The sequence below is a fragment of the Eumetopias jubatus genome, unplaced genomic scaffold (assembly GCF_037043125.1).
Source record: "Eumetopias jubatus isolate StellerSeaLion01/CBP00866 unplaced genomic scaffold, mEumJub1_p1.0 scaffold_9, whole genome shotgun sequence".
Classification (NCBI taxonomy): domain Eukaryota; kingdom Metazoa; phylum Chordata; class Mammalia; order Carnivora; family Otariidae; genus Eumetopias; species Eumetopias jubatus.
Genome location: NW_028274815.1, coordinates 125269042 through 125292913, shown reverse-complemented (window position 1 = coordinate 125292913; position 23872 = coordinate 125269042). Strand labels below are relative to the sequence as shown.

The 23872-nt window shown below is 55.7% G+C and overlaps 2 protein-coding genes across 2 annotated transcripts in view; one reads left to right on the top strand and one right to left on the bottom strand.

Moving 5' to 3' along the window:
* Window positions 1-16874, top strand: part of RIMS4 (regulating synaptic membrane exocytosis 4) — a 61803-nt gene extending 44929 nt beyond the window's left edge. Inside the window, exons 3-6 of the mRNA XM_028121847.2 lie at window positions 8664-8776; window positions 9062-9163; window positions 9771-9910; window positions 12414-16874. Coding sequence (XP_027977648.1) covers window positions 8664-8776; window positions 9062-9163; window positions 9771-9910; window positions 12414-12632 — 574 coding nt within the window. The 3' untranslated portion in view covers window positions 12633-16874. The remainder of the gene's footprint in view (window positions 1-8663; window positions 8777-9061; window positions 9164-9770; window positions 9911-12413) is intronic.
* Window positions 16875-17867: 993 nt separating this feature from the next.
* KCNK15 (potassium two pore domain channel subfamily K member 15) lies at window positions 17868-22818 on the bottom strand. The gene is made up of 2 exons (XM_028121858.1): window positions 22536-22818; window positions 17868-18580 (listed from the first exon to the last, which is right to left on the bottom strand). The coding sequence occupies exons 1-2, from the start codon at window positions 22816-22818 to the stop codon at window positions 17868-17870; spliced, it is 996 nt and encodes a 331-aa protein (XP_027977659.1).
* Window positions 22819-23872: the final 1054 nt, after the last annotated feature.

Below are 23872 nucleotides of genomic sequence, written 5' to 3'. Positions count from 1 at the left end.
ACGGTAAGGGCTGCGAATCCTCTGGCTGCATCAGCGGCTTCCGCGGCCTGTTCTGCCCTCCACAGCACCCTCCCCTCGGTCGTGATGGTCATGGGCGTGTCTGTCTGTCCCACTAGGCACCAAGTTCAGTGCCTGCCCAGCCTAGGACCTGGCCTACAGGTGGTATTTTGCAAATTTTGGTGGATAATGGGTAGGTGCTATGAGCAGAAGCACCCCCACATCCACTCCTTCCCGCCCTTCCTCAGCCTCCATCATGCAGAATCAGGGCCCCAGCATCCTCTCTGGGTGCCGGAAGCTCTTGTAGCCAGCTCCCACAGCCCCTTCTGCTCCTTCCTTCTGTCCCTCGTCCTGAGATGTCTGGGTCACCAACATCCAGTTCCCTGGGCGTCTGGGTCACTGTGCCCACAGCCCTGGAAAGCAGGGTGTGGGAGCTGGTGCGTGTCCACTGCACCTGGGCTCGGGGTCACGTTTTTGCCAAGGCTGTTTCCCTAATCACCAAAGGCCCCGGAGGCCTGGTGGGTGGCTGGGACCCCCTTTCTCTTACCCACCTCTGCTCTGTAATGGTCCATACCTGAAGGACAGCCTGCGACTGCATGTGGCTCTGGTCTAGGAGACGCCGGGGGGAGGTGGGGGTCCGTTTTGTAAGCACTCGTGTTTATGGTACATTTGACTGTGCCAGACTGAGTTCTCAGGAGTTCATCTCATTTAGTGCTAACAACGGCTCGGCGGGGTATCCTGTTTGTTCTTGCCCCACCCACACGGAAACCCAGATTCTAAGAGGTGAAGAATATACCTCCACAGTTCCAAGCTGGGGGATGGGGGGGGTGGGGGGTGGTCAGGATTCAAATCCAGGCCTGCCTGGCCCCGCCTGGAGCCCGGACAGTAACACCCCCCGCCCCCGTCGCCCCCCCCCCCCCCCCCCCGCCCCGTGCTGCTCTGGGCAAGGGGAAGGTCCCCCCGGGGCGCGTAGACACAGCAGAGCAGAGGGGTTAAGTAGGTGCTCTCTGGAGCCAGACTGCCAGTTTCTAGCAGAGAGATCTTGGGGTTATGTAACATTTCTGTGCCTTGGTTTCCCCTTCTGTTATTTACTGGGTGGATAAAAAAGTAAATTAGATCCCCAGCATCATGCCCGTGAGCCACACTCATGTGCTTGGGGGCAGGTTTGGAAACATCTGGATGCTTGAGAATCGGGAGTCGGGCTTGTGGGTTCTGTGTCTCCTGGCATACAGTCAATTCTGCGACACCGCTTGTTTTGAAAACGTGAATTTGTTCCAACACAGTTGAAGTATTAGGGAATAGCTTGAGCACAATACAGATTTCGCCTTTGCTCAGGTGTGTTTCATCTATGAGAAGCACGAGGGGAATGCAGAAAACTGCACCCACATGAGAGTAAACCAGACACCCCTCCAGCCACCCCCTGCTCCCTCAGCTCCTGCCCTGTGTCCCGTCCACACCGGGCCTTGCAACTTCCTATCCCGTCCAGACAGCCCTCCTCCTCCACTTTGCAGCAACTCCTGGGCCGCAATCCTTCCGACACACATTTTCCACAAGCAAACTTCAGGTCGTCGCCTACGTAAAGCACCGTATTTATTGTAGTCTGTATGCATTTCTTAACCGTTTAATGTGTATAAAGACCGTGCTACCGTTTTTACTATGTTCCCATCTTTCCTGTGTGTGTGTCTGTGTATATGTGATACTGACATAGTGTTTGGGTGTTGTGCCCCTAACCCTGGTTTCCTCGGAAGGTCTGGGATTTCTTCTGGAAGGATTTTGCCCTGCAGAGCGATTTTTAGGAATGTCTGTTTTGCATGATAGCAAACTATAGTGTAGTGGAGGCTCCGTAGGTCTGTGGGAGGGCAGATGGATGGGAGGAAACATGGGGGCAGACAGTGAATGGAAGAACAGAGAACCCATAAACTACTAAAACCTTTCAGAGCCACATAACCTATAATCACCATGAGGGCTGTACAGCCTTTTAATTTCGGATGCAATTGAGACAGGTGATCCATCCGGAAAAGAGAAGAGTCAACCCCTAAGTAACCCAGTTACTTCTTTAACTGTCGAGAGCACAGAAAATCCAGGGGCCAAATGGAGCTCAAAGGTTAATAATAAAAGACAAATGGGTTTCAGCTCCACAAACAAAACTAACGAGATTTGAAATGCAGGAAATCTTATTTCACTATTAACACAAAATACAAGGCTAGTGGCCCACAGGTTGTAATCCTGTTTCAGGCCTGTGCCTCTACCTGTGTGGCTGGCGTGTGTCCTCAAGAGGAACCACTTGCTGCAGCCCTCTCCCCATCGTCCCCCATCCTCCCCAGGCCCCCCCCCCAATGGCCTGGGCTTGGTCTCAGGCATCCAGATGCTGCATTTCCAAACAGACCTGGAGTCAGAAGTGCCATGAAAGTACCATGGAGAGAGAGAAGAGGCTCTCCCAGGCCAGACAGCACGGGTCAGCATCTATTCCTCCAGCATATAATGTCTGCTGGGTCCCGTGCCGAGCACCCTGCCCGCGCGATCTCACTGACTCTCCCCAGCAACTCAGTAAGGTGATTACAGTTTATCCCCATTTCATCCATGAGGAAACAGCAGCTCAGAGAGGTTACAAAACTTACCCCAGGTTGCACAGCACTGGAATCCAAGGTCTGTCTTAGGCCAAAGTCCAGTCTCAGCCACTGTATTTTCCCAGTTTGGGGCCAGCAGAAGGGTTTGGCAGTGAACATTTATTGAGTTCCTCCTGCATATACAGGGCATGGTCTAAGTAGTAGTATGTGCACGGTATTTAATTCAGCAGGCTCTTTCCCACCCCTTTGCGAATGGACCCTATGAGCAGAGATTTTTGAAACCTTTAAATCTGGTACAGCACAGGCACCCACGGAACGAATGGCTACACGCTGTCCAAGAGGGAGGTAGGCGTGGTCTAGTGTGCAAATGAAAAGATTTAAGTGCAGAGACACCAGCAGCTTGCCAGAGATCACACAGCAAGCAGGTGACCAGTGACTAGAACCAGCTCGGACTTTGTGTCCTTTGCCTTTTGTGCTACTCCCGGGAAGACCCCGAGGTGGAGTGAGATCTCTGGTACCGTCGGTCCTCAGGCCAGCAGGAGTCTGCCACCACTTTCTTCCTTCCTCCAGCCCCATGGAGGATGTGATAACCCGTTCAGGGTTTCTGGGGCGTCTGCCTGGTTCCTTGGCAGCCGGCGAGGCACCCTGGGATGGGAAATCAGGCAGCCGCCCAGATATTATAAACAATTACTGCTAATTACCAGGCCTGCCAGTTCCCCATTGTCTGCTCACAATCCCACCAGGAACTGAGGCGCAGACAATGATGATGTTGGAGGGAACTTTCAATTTCAGGCTGCAGAAGCCTCGCTCTGCCTGGGAGGCTAGACCCTTCAGTGACTTGGAGCCCAAGAGGCACCACCGTTTCTTGGGCTTTTGGAGCCCAGGCTCTCCTTACAAAGTGGAGCCTGGACCCCACAGATGGCCAGGAGCATGGGGTGGAAGAGAGACAGGACCAAGGAGGAAGGCCCATGTCACCAGTCGTGAGAGAGTCTAGGTCTTAGCCTTGGTGCTGTTAATTAAGGATTTTTGCGAGAATACACATTTCTATCCCTAGATATTTAAGTTATTTTCCCCATACTTTCTCTATGAGACTGTTGCATAATTGCTGAGATAATAGATTCAGAAGCCGGACTGCTTGGATTCAGTATTCCTCTGCCTGTCTTGGTTTGGCCCTCTCTCGGGTGCGGCAGGAACATATGCTTCTCTGGGGCTTGGAGGGACACAGAGAGCCTCAGAGACACAGGGTCACTTGACAAGACACCAGGCAGCCATTTCTGCAAAGCATCATGCCCTTTCCTTAGCTCCACCCAATAGGAAGGATGGGCACAAGTCCCCTCTGTTTTCAGGTTCCCCAGGCCTGTGTGGGGGTTCCCCTCGGGTCTCAGCACCACCAACCCCGTCCAGGGCCCCAGACCTTCCCCGAGGACCCTCCAGCATCCCTGCTCTCCCCTCCTCCCTGACTTCCACTGCAACCTCAGGCTGAGGAGTCGTCGTTGGTTTATTTGGGGACAGGACAGCCTGGTTTTTGCACATATCCCTCTAAGTCTGTTTCTTCTTGGATTTGCAGCTCAAAGGCCAAGAATCTGACCGGCTTGTTCACTGCCTTCTTACTGGGTTATTACTTGTCTCAGGCAGTAGTCTGAGGCAGTGGAAGAGGGTGGCAGGGATGGTAGGAGATCATGAGAAGGAAAAGCACTCAGGCTACAGTGTCAAATTATCACTCTGCCATCAAGCCTGCCAATAACTTAAGTAGAAACCGAATTTACTGGACGCCGCTCAGGCACCTCACATGGGTGCGGGAGGAACTTGAGCACCCAGGACTTGGGGGCTAGTTCGGGGCTCTTGGTGAGGCGCACGCACAGGGCTCAATCCTCATGACTTTCGATCTCTGGGATTCTCTTTTTTTGTTTCCCAGAGAGAATTTTTGTTTGACTGAGCTTGGGTCAGGTGTCTAAGCCATGGAGCCATCAGCTCTGGCCAGGGGACAGGGGCACTGTATTTAAGTAAAGCCAGTAGCCATAACCGGCCTCTTTAATCAATGACTGAATGAAAACATTCGTTTCTTGTTTATGCCAGTTTCAGGGCAGGTGTTTCTGGTCGTTGGGCCCAGGCTCCCTTTTTCTTGTGGCTTCACCATCATTAGGGTCCCTGATGGGGGAAGAGAAGATCATATGTGAAGTGTTTTTTTTTTCCCCCCCCTAATTGTGGTAAAATACACAGGATACCCGCTCACCATCGTAACCGGTTTTTTAACTGAAGTAGAGTTGACACAGTGTTACACTGGTTTCAGGTGTACAGCACAGGCTGGGACAACTCTGTACCTTATGCTGTGCTCACCGCAGCGTCGGTACCATCTGTCCCCATACAGCCTCTTACAGTAGCACTGATTGTGCTCCCTGTGACTCATCGTCCCATACAATTTTTTTTTTTTTTTTTAAAGAGAGGAACTGGGGTTGGGGAGGGGCAGAGGGAGAGGATCTTGAGCAGGCTGTACGCCCAGCGTGGGGCTCACGGCCCTGAGATCATGACCTGAGCTGAAATCAAGAGTCAGGTGCTTCACCGGCCGAGCCCCCCGGGCGCCCCCGTCATAACAATTTTTAAGTGTGTCGGTTGGGTGGCATTAAGTACAGTCCCATTGTGCAACCAACACCACCATCCACCTCCAGAACTCTTCATCTTGTTAAAGTGAACTCTGTCCCCATAAAACATGAACTCTTCGTTCCCGCCCCCACCCCAGGGCCCCGGGCAACCATCCTTGTCTCTGAATTTGACTGCTCGAATACCTCATGTCAGTGGAATCACCTGGTATTTATCCTTTTGTGACTGGCTTATTTTGTTTAGCATGACATCTTCAAGACTCATCCCCGTTTGTAAAATGTGTCACAACCTCTTTTCCTTGTGCAGGCTGAATAATATTCCATTTTATGTATAGACTGTTCATCCACTGGTGGGCACTTGGGGTTGTCTCCACCTCCTGGCTATTGCAAATGACGCTTCTGTGAACATGGGTGTACAAATGTGTCTCAGACACCCTGCCTTCAATTTCCTTGGCATACTCCCAGAAGTGGAATTGCTGGATCATATGGTAATTCTATTTTTAATTTTTTGAGGAACTGCCATCCTGTTTTACATAGCGGCTGTACCATTTTACATTCCCACCAACAGTGCAAAGGATTCCAATTTCTCCACATCCTTGCCAACACTTGTTATTTTGTTTTCTTAATTTTATTTTGTTTTTGATAGTAGCCATTTCAGTGGGTATGAGATGGTGTCTTGTGAGCCCTGGCAGGTTTTTTTTTTTTTTTTCTTTTTCTGTAATGCCAGTGCCTGACTTCAACTTTGATTGCTTGAGGCATTCATTTCAAAGAGGCAAACAAATTTGTCAGCCACACAGAGCCGGGCCACCTCCTCCACAGTTGAGGCTCTTTTGTTTTAGAGATCTTGATTGATTTTCGATAGCTGACCTTTTGGGCCACTTGTCTTTTCTCTTCCCGTGCTTTAAATTGCTGCTCTTATGTTTTAAATTCACCAATAAAGAGTGAGCCCTGAACGCCTAGGCCCCCACCCTTGACCCCAATAAAAGCAGAACCCCTGGTCTGTGCTCTCTCTCGTGCCCCCCTTCCCATGACCTCGCTGTGTAGCCCCAGGTGTACTGGGCAGTTTCCCAGGTCTTGTAGGTAATAAGCCTTTATTTCTTTAAAGTTTCCTGATGATTGTTGCTGAGGGGCATCTTACAATCATAGTAAGAACCACAAGGGTTGGTCCAGTCCTGACATTGGTTTGAAGAGGGGAGATGTCTGTGGCAAGCACACGGTGGCCCAGGTAAGTGCCCCAGGCATTTCTAGGCTTTGGTATTACTATCATTGGCTGAGGCTGGCAAAAAACGGATGGCATGGGGGTTAGGCCTGGAAGGGGCCTGTATCCCTTCAGCTCACATTGGCCACACTTGCTTACAAGGCTAGGAGACAGATTAAGCTGTCTCTCCAGGAGGAAGAGATGAGCAGAGCATTCCCCACACTCAGAAAAGCATCCCGGACTTCCAGGAGCCCACCTGCATAGTGGGACCAGTCCTGGACAAGGGGAGGGTATTGTATGCCATGGCAGCCGCCTGAAAGGTGTCTTCCACAGGCAGACCTAGGTTCAAATCCTGCCTCTCCACCCTATCACTGTGTGACCATAGGCAAGTGGCTTTCCCCCGCTGAACCCCAGTGTCCTTGATGTTAGCTAAATAAAATCATGCCCGTTTCCTTAGAAGCACCGCAGGAGTCACACCAGAGGGTATGGCTCATGAGGATAGGACTTGAAGAAGCCCTGGAGCCCCGAGGGCGCTGGCACGTTGTAAGCCCTTAGGACTGAGGTACCCAACCTGAAGTAGGTGGGCCAGGGACTGCGTGTGTCTTGTTATATTGTCCTCTTTAGTAATTTCTTCAGGAGCAACACAGTTCCCCAGCAAAATGGTCGGTTCTTGTGTACAGGGTCTTGTCCCTTGGGAAAGGCAGACCAGTGGTTCAAAGCAGGAGGGGACACACGTGTGGAGTGGATCCCCACACCCCACCTTCCTTGGAAGCTCTTCCTGCTCCTTCAAGACTGAGATCCTAGCAGGTTTCCGAGGAGGGGGGCTTTGGTCGGCGGGGGATGCTCTGGTCCGGCAGCGAACCAAGCATACTGTGCCCTCGAGGCCCCAAAGCGGTTTCCTCCTCCTGCTCAGAGACCTCCCTGGCTGCTGCCGGGCAACCTGGCACATAGTAGGCACTTGTTAAAAGTCCGCTAGTGTTCTTGGGACCTGCCCAGGTGAAAAGTCACCAGGGATTGGCATTGGGAGTGTTGTATTCAAGTGCTGACTGCCCTGGGAACTCTGTGGCTTTAGGCAGAGCAGGACCTGGGCCTCCTCATCTGAACAGTGGTGATAAATATGAAGAACCAACCTCCTGGGATTGGAGCGAGGGCCAGATGAGGAAGTGGGCTGCCGGTGCTTTGCTCCTAAAGATAACAGTACTCATCTCATTTAATACAACAGACCTAGGAAATGTGAACATTCTTATTCCCATTTCAGAGATGAGAGAGAAAAACTAACTCAAAATTGGCTGAAGCAAAATAATAATAATTTGTAATAATAATAGTTGTTACTGACTTATGGAACCAAAAAAGATGTATCTTGCTTCAGGTAGAACTTGATCCAGGATCTCACGCAAGGCCACCTGTCTGATGGCTTCCGGATGGAAGCGAGATGGCTCCAGTCTTCTGTCTGAGGTTCAAGTCTGGTGGGAAAAGAGAGCTTCTCACTCCCTGAAGTTCACACAAAGCTTCTAACCAGATTTCTGTGGGCTAAATTGGGCCACGCTCAGATCTCTGAGCCAGCACTGGCCAAGGGGAGGAATGTGCTGATCGGCCAGACTGCGCTCATACCCAGACCCTGGAGCCTGCTGTGCTCTGCTCCATGGGAATCAGTGCCTTGGGGAGGGGGCTCTTCAAAGCAGATTTGAGGTCTCATTCCCAACAGAAAGGGCAGTGGCCTTTGGGCAGCCCTGTAGCAGCAACAAATGCAGGCCTCTGAGGTCGAGCCACTGGTCCTATGCATCTCAAACGGTCAGGTGCAAACAAGTCTGCGGGGGCTCTTGTTAAAAGGCAGACTCTGATTCAGCAGGTAGGGGTGGAGTGCGGTGCAGTTTTATTCCTAATTAGCTCCTGGGCGATGCTGCTGGTCTCTGGACCACACAACCAGTGTCACGGCACTAAGCCATGGGAACCACGCACTGACAAGCATCACCTCTCATGCTTCTTACCACCACCCCAAGAGGCAGGTACCATCAGACCCATTTCACAGAGGTGGAACCTGAGGCTTGGTGAGGAGAGGCAAGGGGATGGTACAGGACACAAAAGCTAAGCCCTAGAATTTTGGAGTTGAAGTGGAGATGTTAGGGCCATGAACAAAGAAGGAAGGAGGGAGAGACAGGACAGAGGTCTGCCTGAGGCCGGGTAATGGGTGTGGACAGAATCCCCGGGGACTGAGGGGAGCTCTGGAGGTGACTGCCTGAGTCATCAGAGTCCTCAGTCAGCGCCGGGGAACATTTGGTTTTGTCTCCTCTTTCTTTCTTGCAGCCTTAACTATGGGGGAGTTTGCCTGGCGTCAGATGCGCAGTTCAGCGACTTCCTCGGCAGCATGGGGCCAGCGCAGTTTGTGGGCCGCCAGACCCTGGCCACCACGCCGATGGGTGAGTGCCCCAAGACCTGTTCCGGGGGCGGGGCACCGCAGGCCCTGTGTCTTTCTCCTCGCCGCCTCTACCTTGGCTGCATCCACTGAGCACCCAGCTTAGAGCCCTGTCTGCGCCCGCCAAGCCCTCAGCAGAGCCTGGGCACTCGTGTTGGAATTATTTCTGGTCTTGTGTTGGGCTGGGAGAAGGGGAAGGGGGTTTCATCTCTAAGTAGAGAGGAGGGGCTGAGTCCTTGGGTGAGCTTATGAGCCACTTCCCGGTCCCTTTGCTTGGGGTCTCTTGCAGGGGATGTGGAGATCGGCTTGCAGGAGCGGAATGGCCAGCTTGAAGTGGACATCATCCAGGCTCGGGGACTGACAGCCAAGCCAGGCTCCAAGACACTGCCAGGTGTGGGGACTGCTCTTCCTTCTGCAAGGCAAGGGTGGACGTCGATGAGGTCCTGAAGGGTATCTGGGTCTAGAAGAGAGAAAATTGGGCCCAACTACGGGGGGACCCCTTTGTCCCAACTCTAGTGACTCACATGGGACTAGTGGTTTAGGGTTTGTTCTGGGGACGCTCTTGAGATTGTCAGTTGACTTTATTGGTCTTCCCCACTGGTTTGAGCTTCTGGAGGACAGAAGCTTTCCTGTGTATGGCTATACCCCCATACGTGGGTGCCTGGCACACCCAGGCTGACCGAATGTGTCCGTGGTGACTGTGGAAGCCGGGGAAGGGGTGAGCAAATCAGGGACTGAGAGAGGAAAGAGGTAAGAGCAGAGTGAGCAAAGGCAGGGAGGAGGCAGGCAGGCCCCCCCCCCCAGGGGGTGGAGTAGTTCCCACCCAATGCTGGCTACACCCCATCATCTGTATCTACCACCCCTGCGGCTGCCCCCCCAAAACTCCAGAGGGGGGCAGTCTGACCCTCAGCAGGGGGTGGGCAGCCTTGCTCTGCTGTGCCATGTGCCCACCATTTGAGGGCTCAATTGGAAGTCACCCTGCTGGCCTCTGTCCTCAGCGGCCTACATCAAGGCCTACCTGCTGGAGAACGGCGTCTGCATTGCCAAGAAGAAGACCAAAGTCGCTCGCAAGTCGCTGGACCCACTGTATAACCAGGTGCTGCTGTTTCCTGAGAGTCCCCAGGGCAAAGTCCTGCAGGTGAGGGGCCCTGGGCGGGGGGAAATGTGCGCAGTTCCTGAGGGAGAGGGGAGCGCTCCTGGGAAAAGGGGCGGTCTCCAGAGGGCCTCCACTGGAGGAAGTAGAGCACCGCGGTTGATCTGAGCTCTGTAGTACAACTTGGAACAGGCTCCTTTCTGAGCCTCAGCTGCCTCATCTGTAAGAAGGGTTGCTCGCGTTAACCTCCAGAGAAGGTCTGCGGTAGCTGCTGCTATTGTTCTTGTTATCCACCATCAACACAGCCATTCTGGAAGCCCGGGGCTTGGCCTGGAGCACAGAGATCATCGACTGGGAGGCGTTAAGGATCCAGAGAGGCGTGTGGTCCCCTGGCCCTTAAGGAGGGTCCTCAGGATGACTTAGACGTGGAGCTGGCAATAGCCGCCCATCGTGGGCGTCGGCTGGGCCCAGGTCGGATGCCTGCAGGAACCGCGTGCCTGCTGCCTGAGAGCCGCCACTTGGGCACCTCTAGCTGGTGCCTCCGTGTCTTGCTTCTAACCAGGGCAGGCAAAGCGAATGAGGGCAGGCCCTGAGCGTTGCAAGTGGCCAAGACAGCGGGACTTTCGCCAAACTGGGAAGCCCAGGCCTGTCCAGGGCAGATTTTTTCAACCTAAGGGTTAAGACCCATCCATGTGCTGTGAAATCAATTTAGCGACTCTCAGCAAGTTGTTTGCTTGTTTGTTTAACGGAATGGAAAGAAAACATTTGTCATTCTTAGGCAAGTTGTAGTTGGTGAGGCACTTGCTTCAACTGGGAATCCCATGTACTTGCTGCGTAATGCTGTAAAGGCCTTACTGTACATCCCTGTCAAAAAGCTTGGAAAAAGTCTTCCAGCCTAGAGGCATGCAAATACAATGTAAAACCCCAGAAGACCATCTGGGGGCCACATCTGGTCCACCAGAGGAAGGAAGTGCCTTCTGGCCTGAGCATCTTTGGAGAAGCTCCAGAGAACGGCCCTGTCTGGGATGTGGAGGGTGTGGGGCGACAGACATCTGAATGGGGGTGGTGGTCCTTGCCACTGAGCTCTCTGACTGACGTCAGAGTGGGACAGACCCACCAGCACCATGCATGAGATCCAAACACCAGCTATAGTGTGTGCGACAGCTGCCGTACCCAAGTACCACGGATTGGGTGGCTTACACGATAGAAATTTATTTCTCGTGGTTGTGGAGCTAGAAGCCCAAGATCAAGGTATTTAGTTTCTTCCAAGACCTCTCTCTTTGGCCTGCAAACGGCTACCTTCTCACTGTGGGTCCTCGCATGGTCTTTTTGCTCTACCCACATGCATCCCTGTGGTCTCTCCGTGTGTCCTCATCTCTTATAACTCCAGTGGGATTGGATTAGGGTCACCCTAATGGCCTCATTTGAATCTAAGGCCCTGTCTCCAAATTAGTCACATTCTGGGGGCTAGGGCTTCAACATGAATTTTGGGGGAACACAGGTGAGCCCATAACCCCGATTTAAAATGAATCCGTCCATGCACTAGAGATGGACTTTGATCAGCTGCCCAAGGAGCTCTGAAGACTGGTCAGGTGAGCCACCTCAGGCAAATGATTTAACTTCTCCCAGACTCTGTTGAAACAACTGAAATGGGAGCATTTTGTAGGTTGTTGGGAAGATCGACTGTAAGGCCAGCGTCACCTTGGGGCAGTTTCTGACACAGTGCACAGTAGCACGGGCTCACGCTATCCCCCCCTCCCCCCCCCCCCCCCCCCCGTGTGCTGGAGGAGCCGCTGAGAGTTTACAGGGAGCTTTTACATCCACTCCTTTGATCCTTACCCGCGAGGTAAACTGGGGATAACTTCATTTAGAAACAAGAACTCGAGACCCCGGGAGGCTAGATGCCTTGCCCACACCACCAAGCCAGGACTGGGATTGGAACCCACTTGTGTCTGACCCCAGAAGCTGTGTGTGCACACCGACAGGCTCTACGGAATGAGCCAGCCCACCTTCATATAGGGGACGGAGTTAGAACCTGAGCCACAGGAGAGCACACGAGGGTCCTGCAGCCACAGGAATCCCCCAACTGGCTGCCCTAAGAGAGAGTGTTGGCCACACAACAGGGAAGGCACTGCAGAAAGGAGTCTGTTGGAAACAAGGAAGGGCGTCAATCAGCCACTTTTAAAACTTTGTTTCACGTGAGGGGTTTCCAAGGATCTGGAAGCTGAGGGCCTGGTGGGGGTGGGGCTGGGGGGACCAGCAGGGGACTCACCATGGAGGGCCAGCCCGCAAGGCTTGGCGTCGGGGACAGAGGAGGGTGTGGAGGGAGGAACGGAGAAGGCTGGATGGGAGGCAGGAAGCCAGTGGGCTAGGCGAGCAACAGTGGTGGCCCTAGAGCCAGGAAATTCGGGTCAGGCTCGAGCCATTCTAAGGCGGTGGCCACCCCAGGACTCAGAAATGCAGCGGACATGGGGGTGACCTGGGGTCTGGTTCTGGGCCTGTGAGCGGCACCGGCAGGATCTGACCCGCAGTATCTCTTGACCCGCAGGTGATCGTGTGGGGGAACTACGGGCGGATGGAGCGGAAGCAGTTCATGGGTGTGGCCCGTGTGCTGCTGGAGGAGTTGGACTTGACCACCCTAGCCGTGGGCTGGTACAAGCTCTTCCCCACCTCCTCCATGGTGGACCCAGCTGCGGGCCCCCTGCTCCGGCAGGCGTCCCAGTTGTCCCTCGAGAGCACCGTGGGGCCCTGCGGCGAGCGATCTTAGGGCCGGGGTTGGGGGGGCTCCCCGACAAGGCCTGGAGAACGCCCAGCCCCAACCTGGGACCCCAGGCCCAGGGGCACATTGCATACAGGAGGACGGGGTTCTCCCCCACAGCGGGGAAGCAGAACGGGGAAACCTGCCCCCCCAGGGCCCCTCCTCACCCTCTCTTTGCCTCCTACCCCCTGAGACCTTCCCTCTCCCAACGGGATTGGCTGCGCTTTTGACTTGGCCGGTTCTTGACCTGGTGGATGTGGCTGCAATCCGGAGAAAGGAAAGACTGAGGTGGCAGAGCAAACCATTCTCCTGTCCCAGACACTGTCCAACTGCTCCCCCTTTTTTGCCTCCTCGGAAGCTCGCTGCCCGGAGCCAAGTCCAGAACCCAGCGGCCATCTCCATGGTGCCAATTACCAGCAAGTGTCTTTCCTGCGGCACCGGGTTCAGGCAGCTACTCCTGCCCCAAAGCCGATGGGGCAGCTTTGCAAGGATCCGGAGCCAGCTCCGGGGGGCCCAGAGCCTCCCACTTGAAGAGGAGCTCAGCCTCCCTCCGCCTGCCTGTGGAAGGAGCTTTGCCGCAGCCTGTCTGAGTCCATCTGTCTGTCCCTTCCTGCCTGCCCCTCTTCCAGTGGCTCTAGGAATTGGGGTCCAGCAGGGACCAAAGGAAAGGAGGCGGTGCCCTGGGCCTGGCACAGACCCCCAGGGTGCCCTGCTCCGTGGGATTGCAACAAGCTAGTTTGGAAATGGTGGACTGGAAAGAACTGGGTTGTCTACATTTTGGTGGAGGAGCTGCGGGACCTTGATTTTTGAGAACCCCAAATCCAGAGAGCTCACCATCTCTGAATTTTGGGGACGCTGGATTGGAGAGGGAGTCTGAGTAAAGTTGGGATTGGGACTGGTGGTGCCAAGGCAAGGGTTTCTCAAATAGGAGAGTCCCTCCTCGTTGGATGAGGTCAGAGGTCTTCTTGTCCACCCCTCTGCCTCTAGGCTCGGGGTCTGGGGAGGCAACAGAGCTTCCCTATTTTAGTCTTTTTAAACAAACCATCCTGTACTAAGGGCAGAACCCACTGCCCCGGCCTCAACTACCTTGGCTCATGAGTGTAAGCATCAGGAGATTCCTTCTCAAGCAGGCCTGGGTAGCTGCCTTCCTGGCCCGGCCCTCCCCGAGGCCTACGGAAGCCCTTTTGCATGCTGGGAGGACACAGGCTGGCCCCTCTTTGTAGAAGCACATTTCTGCCACCTCCCGCTGGGAGGCACCCAGCAGCCCACCACCCCTCATTACCCAGTCCCTGCTGTGTAGGGCGTAGTCCAGGTTAGCTGGGTAGAGTTAGTGTTCCAGGCCCTGGGGCCTGTTCTTAGCTTGCATATAGTCCTCATAGAGCTCCAGGACGGGGTGGAGAGGAGACGGCCGTCTCCCCACTGGTCTGGGTCTGGGCCTGGAGCCTGGGTCATGGGAGGCCAGCCCTTCTTCCTCTTCCCTCCCCCCACCCCCAGGGTTGTAGCTGGAGCTGCCCCTTATACTCAGATGTTCTGATGTATTATCCTTGGTTCTGGTTTTATTTGTGAAGCACTCCTGAGGGTTGTGGGCCTCGGTGGAGAGGCCTGGGCTCCATCAGACGATGTCTTCCACCAGGATGCCCAGCTGTGTTTAGTCCTGCCTCCTTGGCCTCACTCTAGGCTGTTGACCAGGTGATTTCTTCCACCTGGAACCCCTTCCCGCCTCTCCCTTCCCTCCCCTCTACCTGTTTAAGCCCTGGGGAGCCTTTAATGTTCTGGATGAGTTATATCCCCTCCAAGGAGCTTCCCATGCTGCACTGGGAAGGGGAGACGGAGATGCCCCTTTCTTTTATCGATGAGCTCTCTTGAGCTTCCTGGGATTGTGCTGGGTGGAATCCCAAGGCTGGGGCAGGAGGCAGCAGGGCTCTGGATGGCCTCCAATCTGAGGCCCAGAATCAGCCCCTCCCCTGTTTGTTTTTTTTAACCAGTGTGATTTCTCTGCTGTTTGTTTATTACTCACCATTTGGAATATTTTGAGCCAGGAGAGCGCCTTCTCTCTCTAGCCGTCACTGCTCTGCTTGTTCAGGGGTAGCTTTTCAAAAAACGGGGCAGAGCCTGGCTGTCCCAAACAGAGGGAGAGAGGGCTCGGTGCACCCCCCCACACACACCTGGCCCGAGCCCACCTTCTGGTGTCTGCACAGCCTTTATAAAGAGAGAGAGCACGCTCCAAAGCAATAACAACACCCTGGGGGTGGTCACCAAGGGCCTCCCTCAATGACTTTCTTGTTTGTTCTGTGAAATCTCAGTTCACCTCCTGGTGGGGTGGGGTGGGGGCTGGAGCCCTGTTTCTTTGTATAATTGTTGTGAGCACGTGCCCTGCTTCCAAGGGGCTCTGACCATTTGGTGTGGGAACCACTATCTGGCCTCACCAAGAGATGGGGGTTTGGGGAGGGGGTGACTGTTCTCAGTATTAGCTTTGGGGAACCTTCAAGCCCAGCCTGTCCCTACTGCTGCCTGATCCTTTGCCCACTCACACTCCACCGGGAGAGGAGCAGAGACGGAATTGTAGAGATTTGGGAGCCGGGAGCTGGGGTCTATAGGGGCTGATTCGTTTTTCAATCACTGGGCCAAAAGTCACATGCAGGGGTACTGTGGGAGGAAGTCCCCATTTCCCTTCGCCGGAATCTGCTTTTCATACAGATGGGAAAGGGCCTTTGGGACCATTAGTGAAGTCCATTTTACAGATGAGGACCGAGGCTCGGCAAGGCCTGCCCCTGGGATCACCTGTGAATTCAGTGGCACCCCCAGCCTGGGCTTCCTCCCACCCAAGGCTGAGCTGGAGCCAGAGCAGGACCAGATGGGGCCACCATTTCCCACAATACTTCCTCCTCTCTTCTCTCTGTAGAGCCTCCCAGCGGCCCAGAAAAGACGGGCAAATTGTAGCCCATCTGAGAGGTGAGGCGATTAAAGCCCAGAATCAGGAAGTGATTTGCCCAGGACCCCTCAGCAAATGATCAGTGGGGACAGAACAGGGGCTCTGTCCTGCTTCCCTCCTTCCTGGGACCAGAAGCCACTGCCCAGGCATGTCTGTCATAAGTATTTGTGGCCTTTAAGCCCTGGGCCACCCAGCCCTGCTTGGTTCCATCTCCGAGGGCCCGGGTTTGGGGGAGAGAGTTGCCATAGAGACTTAAGCTTTCCTGGGGTCTGGCCAAGCTGACTGAGGGTACACAGGATTTGGTCTAGGCCTCAATGTGTGGGTAGGGGCTCCCGCTGAGGGAGAGGTCATAACCCCCTAGGACCAACTTGAGGGAGGTGAGAAGTACCATTTCCTGCCCGGGGCTGTGTGAGAGTGAGGTGGCTGTGGTACACCTCATCTTAAGCCTCACAAAACCTTCACATGTAACCACATCTGACCTTCCTGTAGTGCTTTTCAGACTTCTGCTTTCAAAGTGCTTTTACGTCAAGTACATCCTCCCAAGAGCCCCTGGGCAGTAGAGGGGGCCAGCATTATCAGCCCCTCTTTAACGAGGAGGGAGCTGAGGCCCCGGGAGGGAAGGCACCTGCTAACGTCCCACTGTGGGGTCATGGCTGAGGCAGGACTAGAACTCAGTTCTCCAGCAGTTGAGAGCTGTATGAGGAGGCAAGGCAGATCGTTAGGGGGTGGTTACACACTTTACAAGCTGATTCACCATCCGGTTCCTTAAACCAGGAGCTCCTGGGCACCCTTCAGTGTTCAGAGGTGGCGCTGAGCCCCCCGCCCTTTGGAGCACAGCTGTCGCGTCAGGCAAGGCCACCTGCATTTATTTATTGAGCAGCAGCTCTGTGCAGGCCCAGGGGACTGAGCCCCCTCCCATTCCCCGTAACGATCCCCTCGGCTCTCTGGGAGGGCCCCTTGTCTGCATAGCAGCACCTCAGAGTGGACGGAAAGCGGCCATGTCCACAAGCTCATCTGACTCACACCCAGGCGGGGCGGGGGGGGGAGGGTTGGCCGACTGCCCATCGTACCCCTAGCTTCTCTGAGGGCGAAGTGGAGACTTGAACCCGGGGCCTCAGGCATCACATCTGGAACCCTTTCACTCTATGGCTGCCTCCTGAGGGGGTGGCAGGGAGGCCAGACCCCGGGTCCTTGGGCTGGGGGCCTTTCCATCCACCCACTTTTCCCTCACTCCGTCTCCGGGAGCAGGAGCTGCTCGGGACTTTGGGGAGGGAGGGTTTCCGGGGCCCCTGGGTTGGCGTGGGTCACGTTGCATTGTGTTCATGACCATGTAGCTCATGTTGAAAATTAAAGTTTTGGCTTTTCTAACCCGGCTTGCTCTGCCTTGTGTTGGGAGTTCTGAGAAGCCAAGGGCAGGTAGTGTCTGAAGGAGCTGAGTGCTGCGTGATGCCAGTATGCCCCACCACGGGCACCTTAGGGGGCAGGGCATGTAACCCTTCTAGAGACGCACGGGGGTGGGGGGCGTGGGGGGCAGGATTCCAGATGAACCCAGTCATATTATAGAGGTGGAAACTGAAGCCCAGGTAGGGATGACATTCCCCAAGGTCACATGATGGGCAGTTCCCAGACGAGGGCTCTTCCCACAGCACGCTCCTGCATCCAGGTGCCCCAGTGATGCGGTGGCTGTCAGCAAGGCCCCCCTCATCCTGCGGTGGCATGGCCAAGGACAAAGAGCTGCAGATTGGTGGGGGGAGGGTGTGCTTCATTCACACATGGGCCAATTTTACTCTACCCCAAATTGAGCAAGAGAATGAACGATCATTTAAATAGTGCAGATTTGCCCACCCCGCCCCACTGCACAGGTGTTTCCCTGCCGTCCGTCCATGGGACCGTGCTTCTCCTGCTGTGCGGGGCTGGCCTCACTGCTAGGGTCCCAGTGTTGAGAGCCGCCCATCTCCCCTGCAACACGGAAAGGCTGCCTCTTCTCGCAGCAGAAAGATGACCACCTGTTTCCACTCCAGGCGGCCAGCTGGTGACGCGGGCCTGGGAGAGCCTCTCCTGGGAGGCCACGCCTTCCTGAAACAATTTGGACCACAAGGGATTTGCACCTACAGGGCGACTTGGGAGTCGCGCTTGTGCTTATGGTGCGGCTTTAATGTATCTTGGGAGAGGAGCGAGGGCCTGGCCACAGAGGGGAAGGACAGACTGCTTGTGACTGAAGACGGCCGTGAGGCCACGGCCGCTCACCCCTCTCCAGGCTCTGGGGAAGGTGCACTGACAGGTGACCCCGGGCCCCGGCCCGAGGTGGGCTGTCAGATGGACTTGCGCCGGGCCGGGGGCCTGCCCGCCCTGCCGCCGCCGCCCACAGCCCCAGGGCTCGAGGCGGGTGAGAAGCCCAGGTTGTCGCGGGCCCCCATCTGCAGCTGGTGCACGCGGGAGGAGACGGAGGTGGAGCCCCCGGCGCTCGCCGGCCGGCGGGGCGGGGAGCGGCCGCGGCTCTCGGGCGCCCCCGGGCGGAGCGGGCTGGGGCGGCGGGCGGCGCGCGGGGGCGCGTCGGTGCTGGCCGCCAGGAAGCGCAGGACCACGAGGTTGAGGAAGGCGCCGATGACCGTGAGCCCCAGGAGGATGTAGAGGAAGCTGAAGGCCACGTAGGGCGGGTTCCTCTGCAGTGCCTCGTCGCTCTGCAGCGCCACGAAGTCGCCGAAGCCGATGGTGGTGAGCGTGATGAAGCAGTAGTAGTAGGCGTGGAAGAAGGTCCAGCCCTCGAAGTGCGCGAAGGCGGCGGCCCCGAGGGCCAGGGTGGCGGCGCACACCAGCAGCCCGGCCACCACCATGTTCTCGGTGGACACGCGCGGCCGCCGCAGCCCCAGGCAGCGCTTGGCCGCCAGCAGGAGGCGCCGCACCAGCGCGTTCAGGCGCTCGCCCAGGCTCTGGAAGGTGACCAGCGTCAGGGGGATGCCCAGGAGCGCATAGAACATGCAGAAGACCTTGCCCGAGTCCGTGCCCGGCGCGGCGTGGCCGTACCCTGGAGGGAGAGCGGAGGGGAGGGGGGTGGTGAGCGCCGGCTGCGGCCGCCCTGCCCGGGCTCCCTCCCCAGCCCCGGGGCCGGCGCAGCATCTTGAAATGCTGCTTCTAACTAGGTCATCCCCCGCCTTTGAAACATGGCGTGGGTATCCCTAATCGCCCCAAATGGTAGACAGCCCACAGTCCCTCAGCCAGGGAAGGATAAACAACCTGCGGTACATCCGTACAATGCAGTTCTGTGCAGAACAGAAAGGCATGAACTAGGGTTACCTGCCGCCACAAAGGGTGGATCTCAGCTGCCTTATGCCGAGTGAAAGAAGCCAAGCTCAAAAGACTACATACTGTATGGTTCCATTGAAATGACATTCTGCAAGCATTCTGGCAAAACTGTGGGGACAGAGAGCAGATCTGTGGTTGCCAGCCATTGTGGCTGGAAGAGGGGGTAGGTAAACAGAAAGTGGCAAGACAAATTTGGGGGTGACGGAAGCCTACTCTATCTTGGTGGCGGCTGCAGTCGCCTGACAGGCCTTCATTTGTCAAAACTCGCAGAAGGCTGCTGCACTGGAAAATGGTGCATTTCACTGTGTGTAAATTATGCCTTGATTTAAAAATAAAGCAAAATCTTCCATGGTGCCCCAGTACCAGTTCTCACGTAGCGTCTGAGCTCCGTGGTGATCTGACTCTGCTCCCCCCTGTCCAGCCTCGCCCCATGTTGCTTCCCCAACCCGCATGTCCCACCTCCCCATGCCTCTTCTCAAGGTTTTTCCTCCCCTGGATCACCCTCTCCCCCCATCCCACTGGTCCACTTCTCCTTCCCACATCCTGCTCCAAGCCAGCCCCCACTAGGCACTTCTTCAGCCTGGTGTAGCAATTCTTCCCTGTTGTAGGGGACCTACACGTGAGTGGGCGTCCTTGAATCCTGGACCACTGTGCCATCACCGGGGAATGAACATTCCTGGAGAGAGGAGCGAAAACTTTCTTGGTATTCTTAAAGGGGTGCATAACCCAGGAAAAGTCAGGTGGACCTTCCCCCAAAAGCACATACCTCCTCTAGCAAATGGGCACCATCTGCCAAAATGTAAACACACAAACCCTTGAGCCGTGCAGTTCCACGGTGAGCAAGTTAGTCCTCCAAAGTACACACGCGTGCAAAGTGAGGTATGCACGTGGGGCGTCACTGAAGCATTGCTGCTCACGGAGAAAACTGGACAACCTAAGTGTCCATCGAGAGGGGTCTGGTGAAATAAATCGTGGTGCCAACCAAACGACAGAACCCTACACAGCAGTGGCTCCAACCGGGGGTAATTTTGTCCCTGAGGGGGACATCTGCCAATATGTAGAGACACTTCTGGTTGTCACAACCGGGAGGCGGTGGCTGTGCGCTACCAGCATCCACCGGGTGGAGGCCACGGCTGCTGCTAAACGGACAGCCCCTCAACGGAGTTATCCAGTCCAGCATGTCAATAGGGCCAAGGTCAAGAAACCCCACTCTACAGCCATGAAAAAGAATGACACGGATTTTTTTTTCCCAAGTAGCCCAACACAGCACTCAAACTCACGACCCTGAGATCAAGACCTGAGCTGAGATTGAGAGTCCGACACTTAACTGACTGAGCCACCCAGGTGCCCCAAGGTGACACAGCTTTTTAGGGAATGTATTTTTTAAATCACCAAAAAATATGAGGTGAAAAAAAGCAAGACACCAAACACTGTACAACCTAAGTTCTCTATAATGGGTGTGTTTTAAAGGAACACAAAGGCAGAGAATGTATCTGGAAGGATGCACAAAGAACTGGTAACTGTATTTAATCCAGGGAAAGGAATTTATGGGTTGAGAGACAGGGTGAGAGGGAGACTTCCTTTTCATTCTATACTCTTTTGTACCCTGTGAGGTCCGTGTGCTGTGCGCACATATAATTCATTCAGAATATCAACACAATACATGTTTTTAAAGCCCTGTGGCTCCACGTCCCATTTCTGTCGGATGGCCCCATCACTTTGCCTCCATCTGCTATTGGGGGAGCTCCTTGCGGCCACAGACCATGCCAATCACTTCTCTGTGTCCCTAGTCACCAGCGCCCTGCACAGAGCCTGACACAGACTAAGGGCTCAATGGATGTTTAATAATGATCATCATCAGTAATCAAATCAAACTGAAGGGTGTGCTGAGCATGAGACAGAGGAGCTTCTTTGGCAGTAAGGGGCCCAGCAGTGCTGTGTCCAGCTGTTCGGGGGTATATCGGGCTTTGACAGAGTGAAGCGAACAATGATAATAACTAAGCATGCTAGGTACTCTGCATAGATTATTTTACCCTCCCAATAACTGTATGAGATGATACTATTACTCCCATTTTGCAGAGAAGGAAACTGAGGCTCAGAGAGAGGAAGCTGCCCAAAGGTCACAGGGCCTGAGCCATTAACCACTCTCCTCCGGCTTCTCAGTGCCTCTCCCATCCATGCAGAGCTCCAACTCCTGGGTTCTGGCTCCAAGCTCTCTGCAAGGCTGGCTTATGCAGCCCGGATCACACAGCTCAAGCTGGCGCCCCCAGGTGGCCAGAAAAGGCAAAACTCCGGCTATTTCCACTTAGTAGGTCCCTTTCCCCAGGCTCCCAGATGCCAGCGAGGAACCACCGGCAGAGAAGACCAAACTGAGCTTCAGCCGTCTCCAGATAGCATGCGGGTGGGCAGAAGAGGTGGATGGGGTCCCACCCACTGGGCACGGCAACAGGGAGTGTCTTGGGCTGAGCCCAGGTAGGGAAGCAGGGGTGCCCATGTTGACAGGAGGGGGCATAAAGGGCTGAATGGGAGCTGGGCCCACAGCTGGCAAACAATGAATTGTTATTATTACTAATTAATAGTGCCCATTTAGCCTCAGGCACCGTGCCAAGCATTTTACACACTTGACCTCATTTAAACCTGGCAACCACCCACTGAGGTAGCAAGAACTGCGTTTGCAGTCGAGAAAACTAGGGCTTAGAGAGAGGTACATCCAATTGCCAGAGAAGACAGGAGGCAACAGAGATGAGAATGGAACTCTGGGCTAGGTAATTGCAGAACTCACTCAGGCTTTTAACCCACAGCTCACATCCACTTGCAAGGGCATTATGAAAAAAACTCTCCAATGCTCAGACTTCCAGAGTGGTGATCCAAGCCGGGGGGGCGGGGGAGATGCCTAGACATCCACAGCTGGGACCTGGGAAGCAGCTGACACCCAGCCTGGAGCCCTGCAGAGCCTGCTTCTCTCCTTTCCTGCTTCTCCAGGCTTCTGCTCAGCAGGTACCAGCCAGACGGTAGCCATGGCAACGGCTGCCTGTCCAAATGCTGCAGAGAAACTGCTCTGGATCCCCGAGGGTGAGGTCCAAAGCTTGTGGTAATCAGTCATTCCTTCAACAAATATTTATTGAGTGTCTACTATGCGCTAGGCTGGGTACACTGCAGTGACTAAGACAGACTAGATCCCGTTCTCATGGAGTAACAGTAATTATAATACAAAAATCAGTCTCTCTTTCTTAGTGCTTTGTATGTGTCAGACCCTGCGCTAAAACTTTCTGCATACATTATCTCCTTGACAATAATTATCTCAGCCCAGCCCTGAGATAAGGCCTATTAGCAGCCCTACTTCACAGAGAGGAAAATTGAGGCTCAGAGAGGTTCAGCAACTTGTTTGAGGTCACACAGCTAGGGTGATGCTGCCGGGCAAGGAAGCCTCCGTCTCCAGCCACTCGCGCTTCGCCCCGCTCCATCTGTCTCCCAGCCCCCGGAGGTTTCCTGAGCACTCCCGCGTGCCACCTCTGGGCGAACTTGAGCTCCCGACTCCTCCCAGCCCCGCCCGCGTGGGACGCCGGCCCGTTGGGCGGAGGGCGGCTGAAATGACTGGTCCGAAGCCACCCAGCCGGGCAGGGGCAGGGGAGGGGTTCGAGCCCGGGGGGCGGGGGGCGCGTCGCGGGGCCGCTCACCGATGGTGGTGATGACGGTGATGGCGAAGTAGAAAGAGCCGGCGAACTTCCACTGGCGGCCGGCGCGGTGCGGCTCGGCCTGCAGCGCCAGGCGCTCCAGCTCGCGGTAGTCCTCGGCCGAGAAGCCGTACTTCCTCCGGAACTCGCCGCGCTTCTGGGCCAGCAGCCGCCGGCGGCCGCGCTCCGCCTCGGACTCGAGCGCGTCGAAGACGGCGGCGCCCACCAGCAGGTAGGACAAGATGCACAGGATGAGCGCGGCTGTGCGCACGCTCTGCTTCCTCATGGCGGCGCCGCGGGCCCCGCGCCCCGGGCCGGTCCATGCGCCCCGACGGCCGCCCCGCGCTCCACCCTCCGCCCCGCGCGGCTGGAGAGGGCTGCGGGCGGCAGGACGCGGGGCGGAGGTGGGGGGGGGTGTTGGGGGAGGACGGAGGCGGGGCCTCGGGGGGGGCGTGGAGGGCCGAGAGGGCTCCTCCTGCCGCCCCGCCCCATCGCAACACCTGCCTTTGTTTACCCGCCGGCGCTCCGGGCCGCAGGTGTCTCTAAACAGTGACAGCTGGAGCAGAGCGCCCAAAGCCCGGGTCTGCAGGTGTCCGGTCTCCACCACCAGGGTCCTGTGACCTTGGGCCAGTCATCCAACAAAACTGTACCGAGCACCTCCTGGGACAGACAAGCGTCCCGGGGTACATAGAGCTGACACCCTAGAAAGGACGGTTGGCTAACCGACAGACACACAAAGATCATTGAAGACAAGTGTGAGAAGGGAAACAGTTCCTGGGGGGAGGTGGGCACCGCCGGCTGAGGTGGTGGGAAAGGCCTCCCTGAGGCGTGACTGGGGAGGGAGCGTCCAGGCAGCAAGTGCAAATCCTTTAGTCAGAGAACCGGCGTGGCTGGAAGCGGGGGGGGGGGGGGGGGGGGGGGGGGGGAATCAGGGTGCTGGGGAGTGGAGGAGCAGGGAGCAGAAGAAAGAGAAGGGACTTCACACAGGGTCTTACAGGCCCTTAGCCGGGAAAGGCGGTAAGCAGGAAAACAAACACACACCAGTGACCTGATTGACATTTTTTCAAAAAGAGCATCCTGGCTGTCCCGTGGAAAAGGGGTGCTGGCTAAGAGTGAGGCCACTTAGGAAACTGTAGTCCACGTGCGCGGTGGGGGGTGGCGCGGACCAGGGGCACAGCACTGGAGGTGTGGAGAAGCCGGGGTCCGAGATAGGGTGGGGAGCTGGAGCTGGGCACACACAGCTAGCCACATTTCCCAGCCTCCTCTGCACTTGGAACCATCGCCAATGGCGACAACTCCCAGGCCTGGCCGGTAAACCCCTCTCCATGCCGTGCTCCACC

What these genes read in the sequence shown, in the direction of transcription:
- KCNK15 (XM_028121858.1), bottom strand. Translation starts at nt 22,818, where the DNA reads ATGAGGAAGCAGAGCGTGCGCACAGCCGCGCTCATCCTGTGCATCTTG. An exon ending in CACCGTCATCACCACCATCG is followed by an intron (nt 18,581 to 22,535) that starts GTGAGCGGCCCC and finishes CTCTCCCTCCAG; the next exon opens with GGTACGGCCACGCCGCGCCG.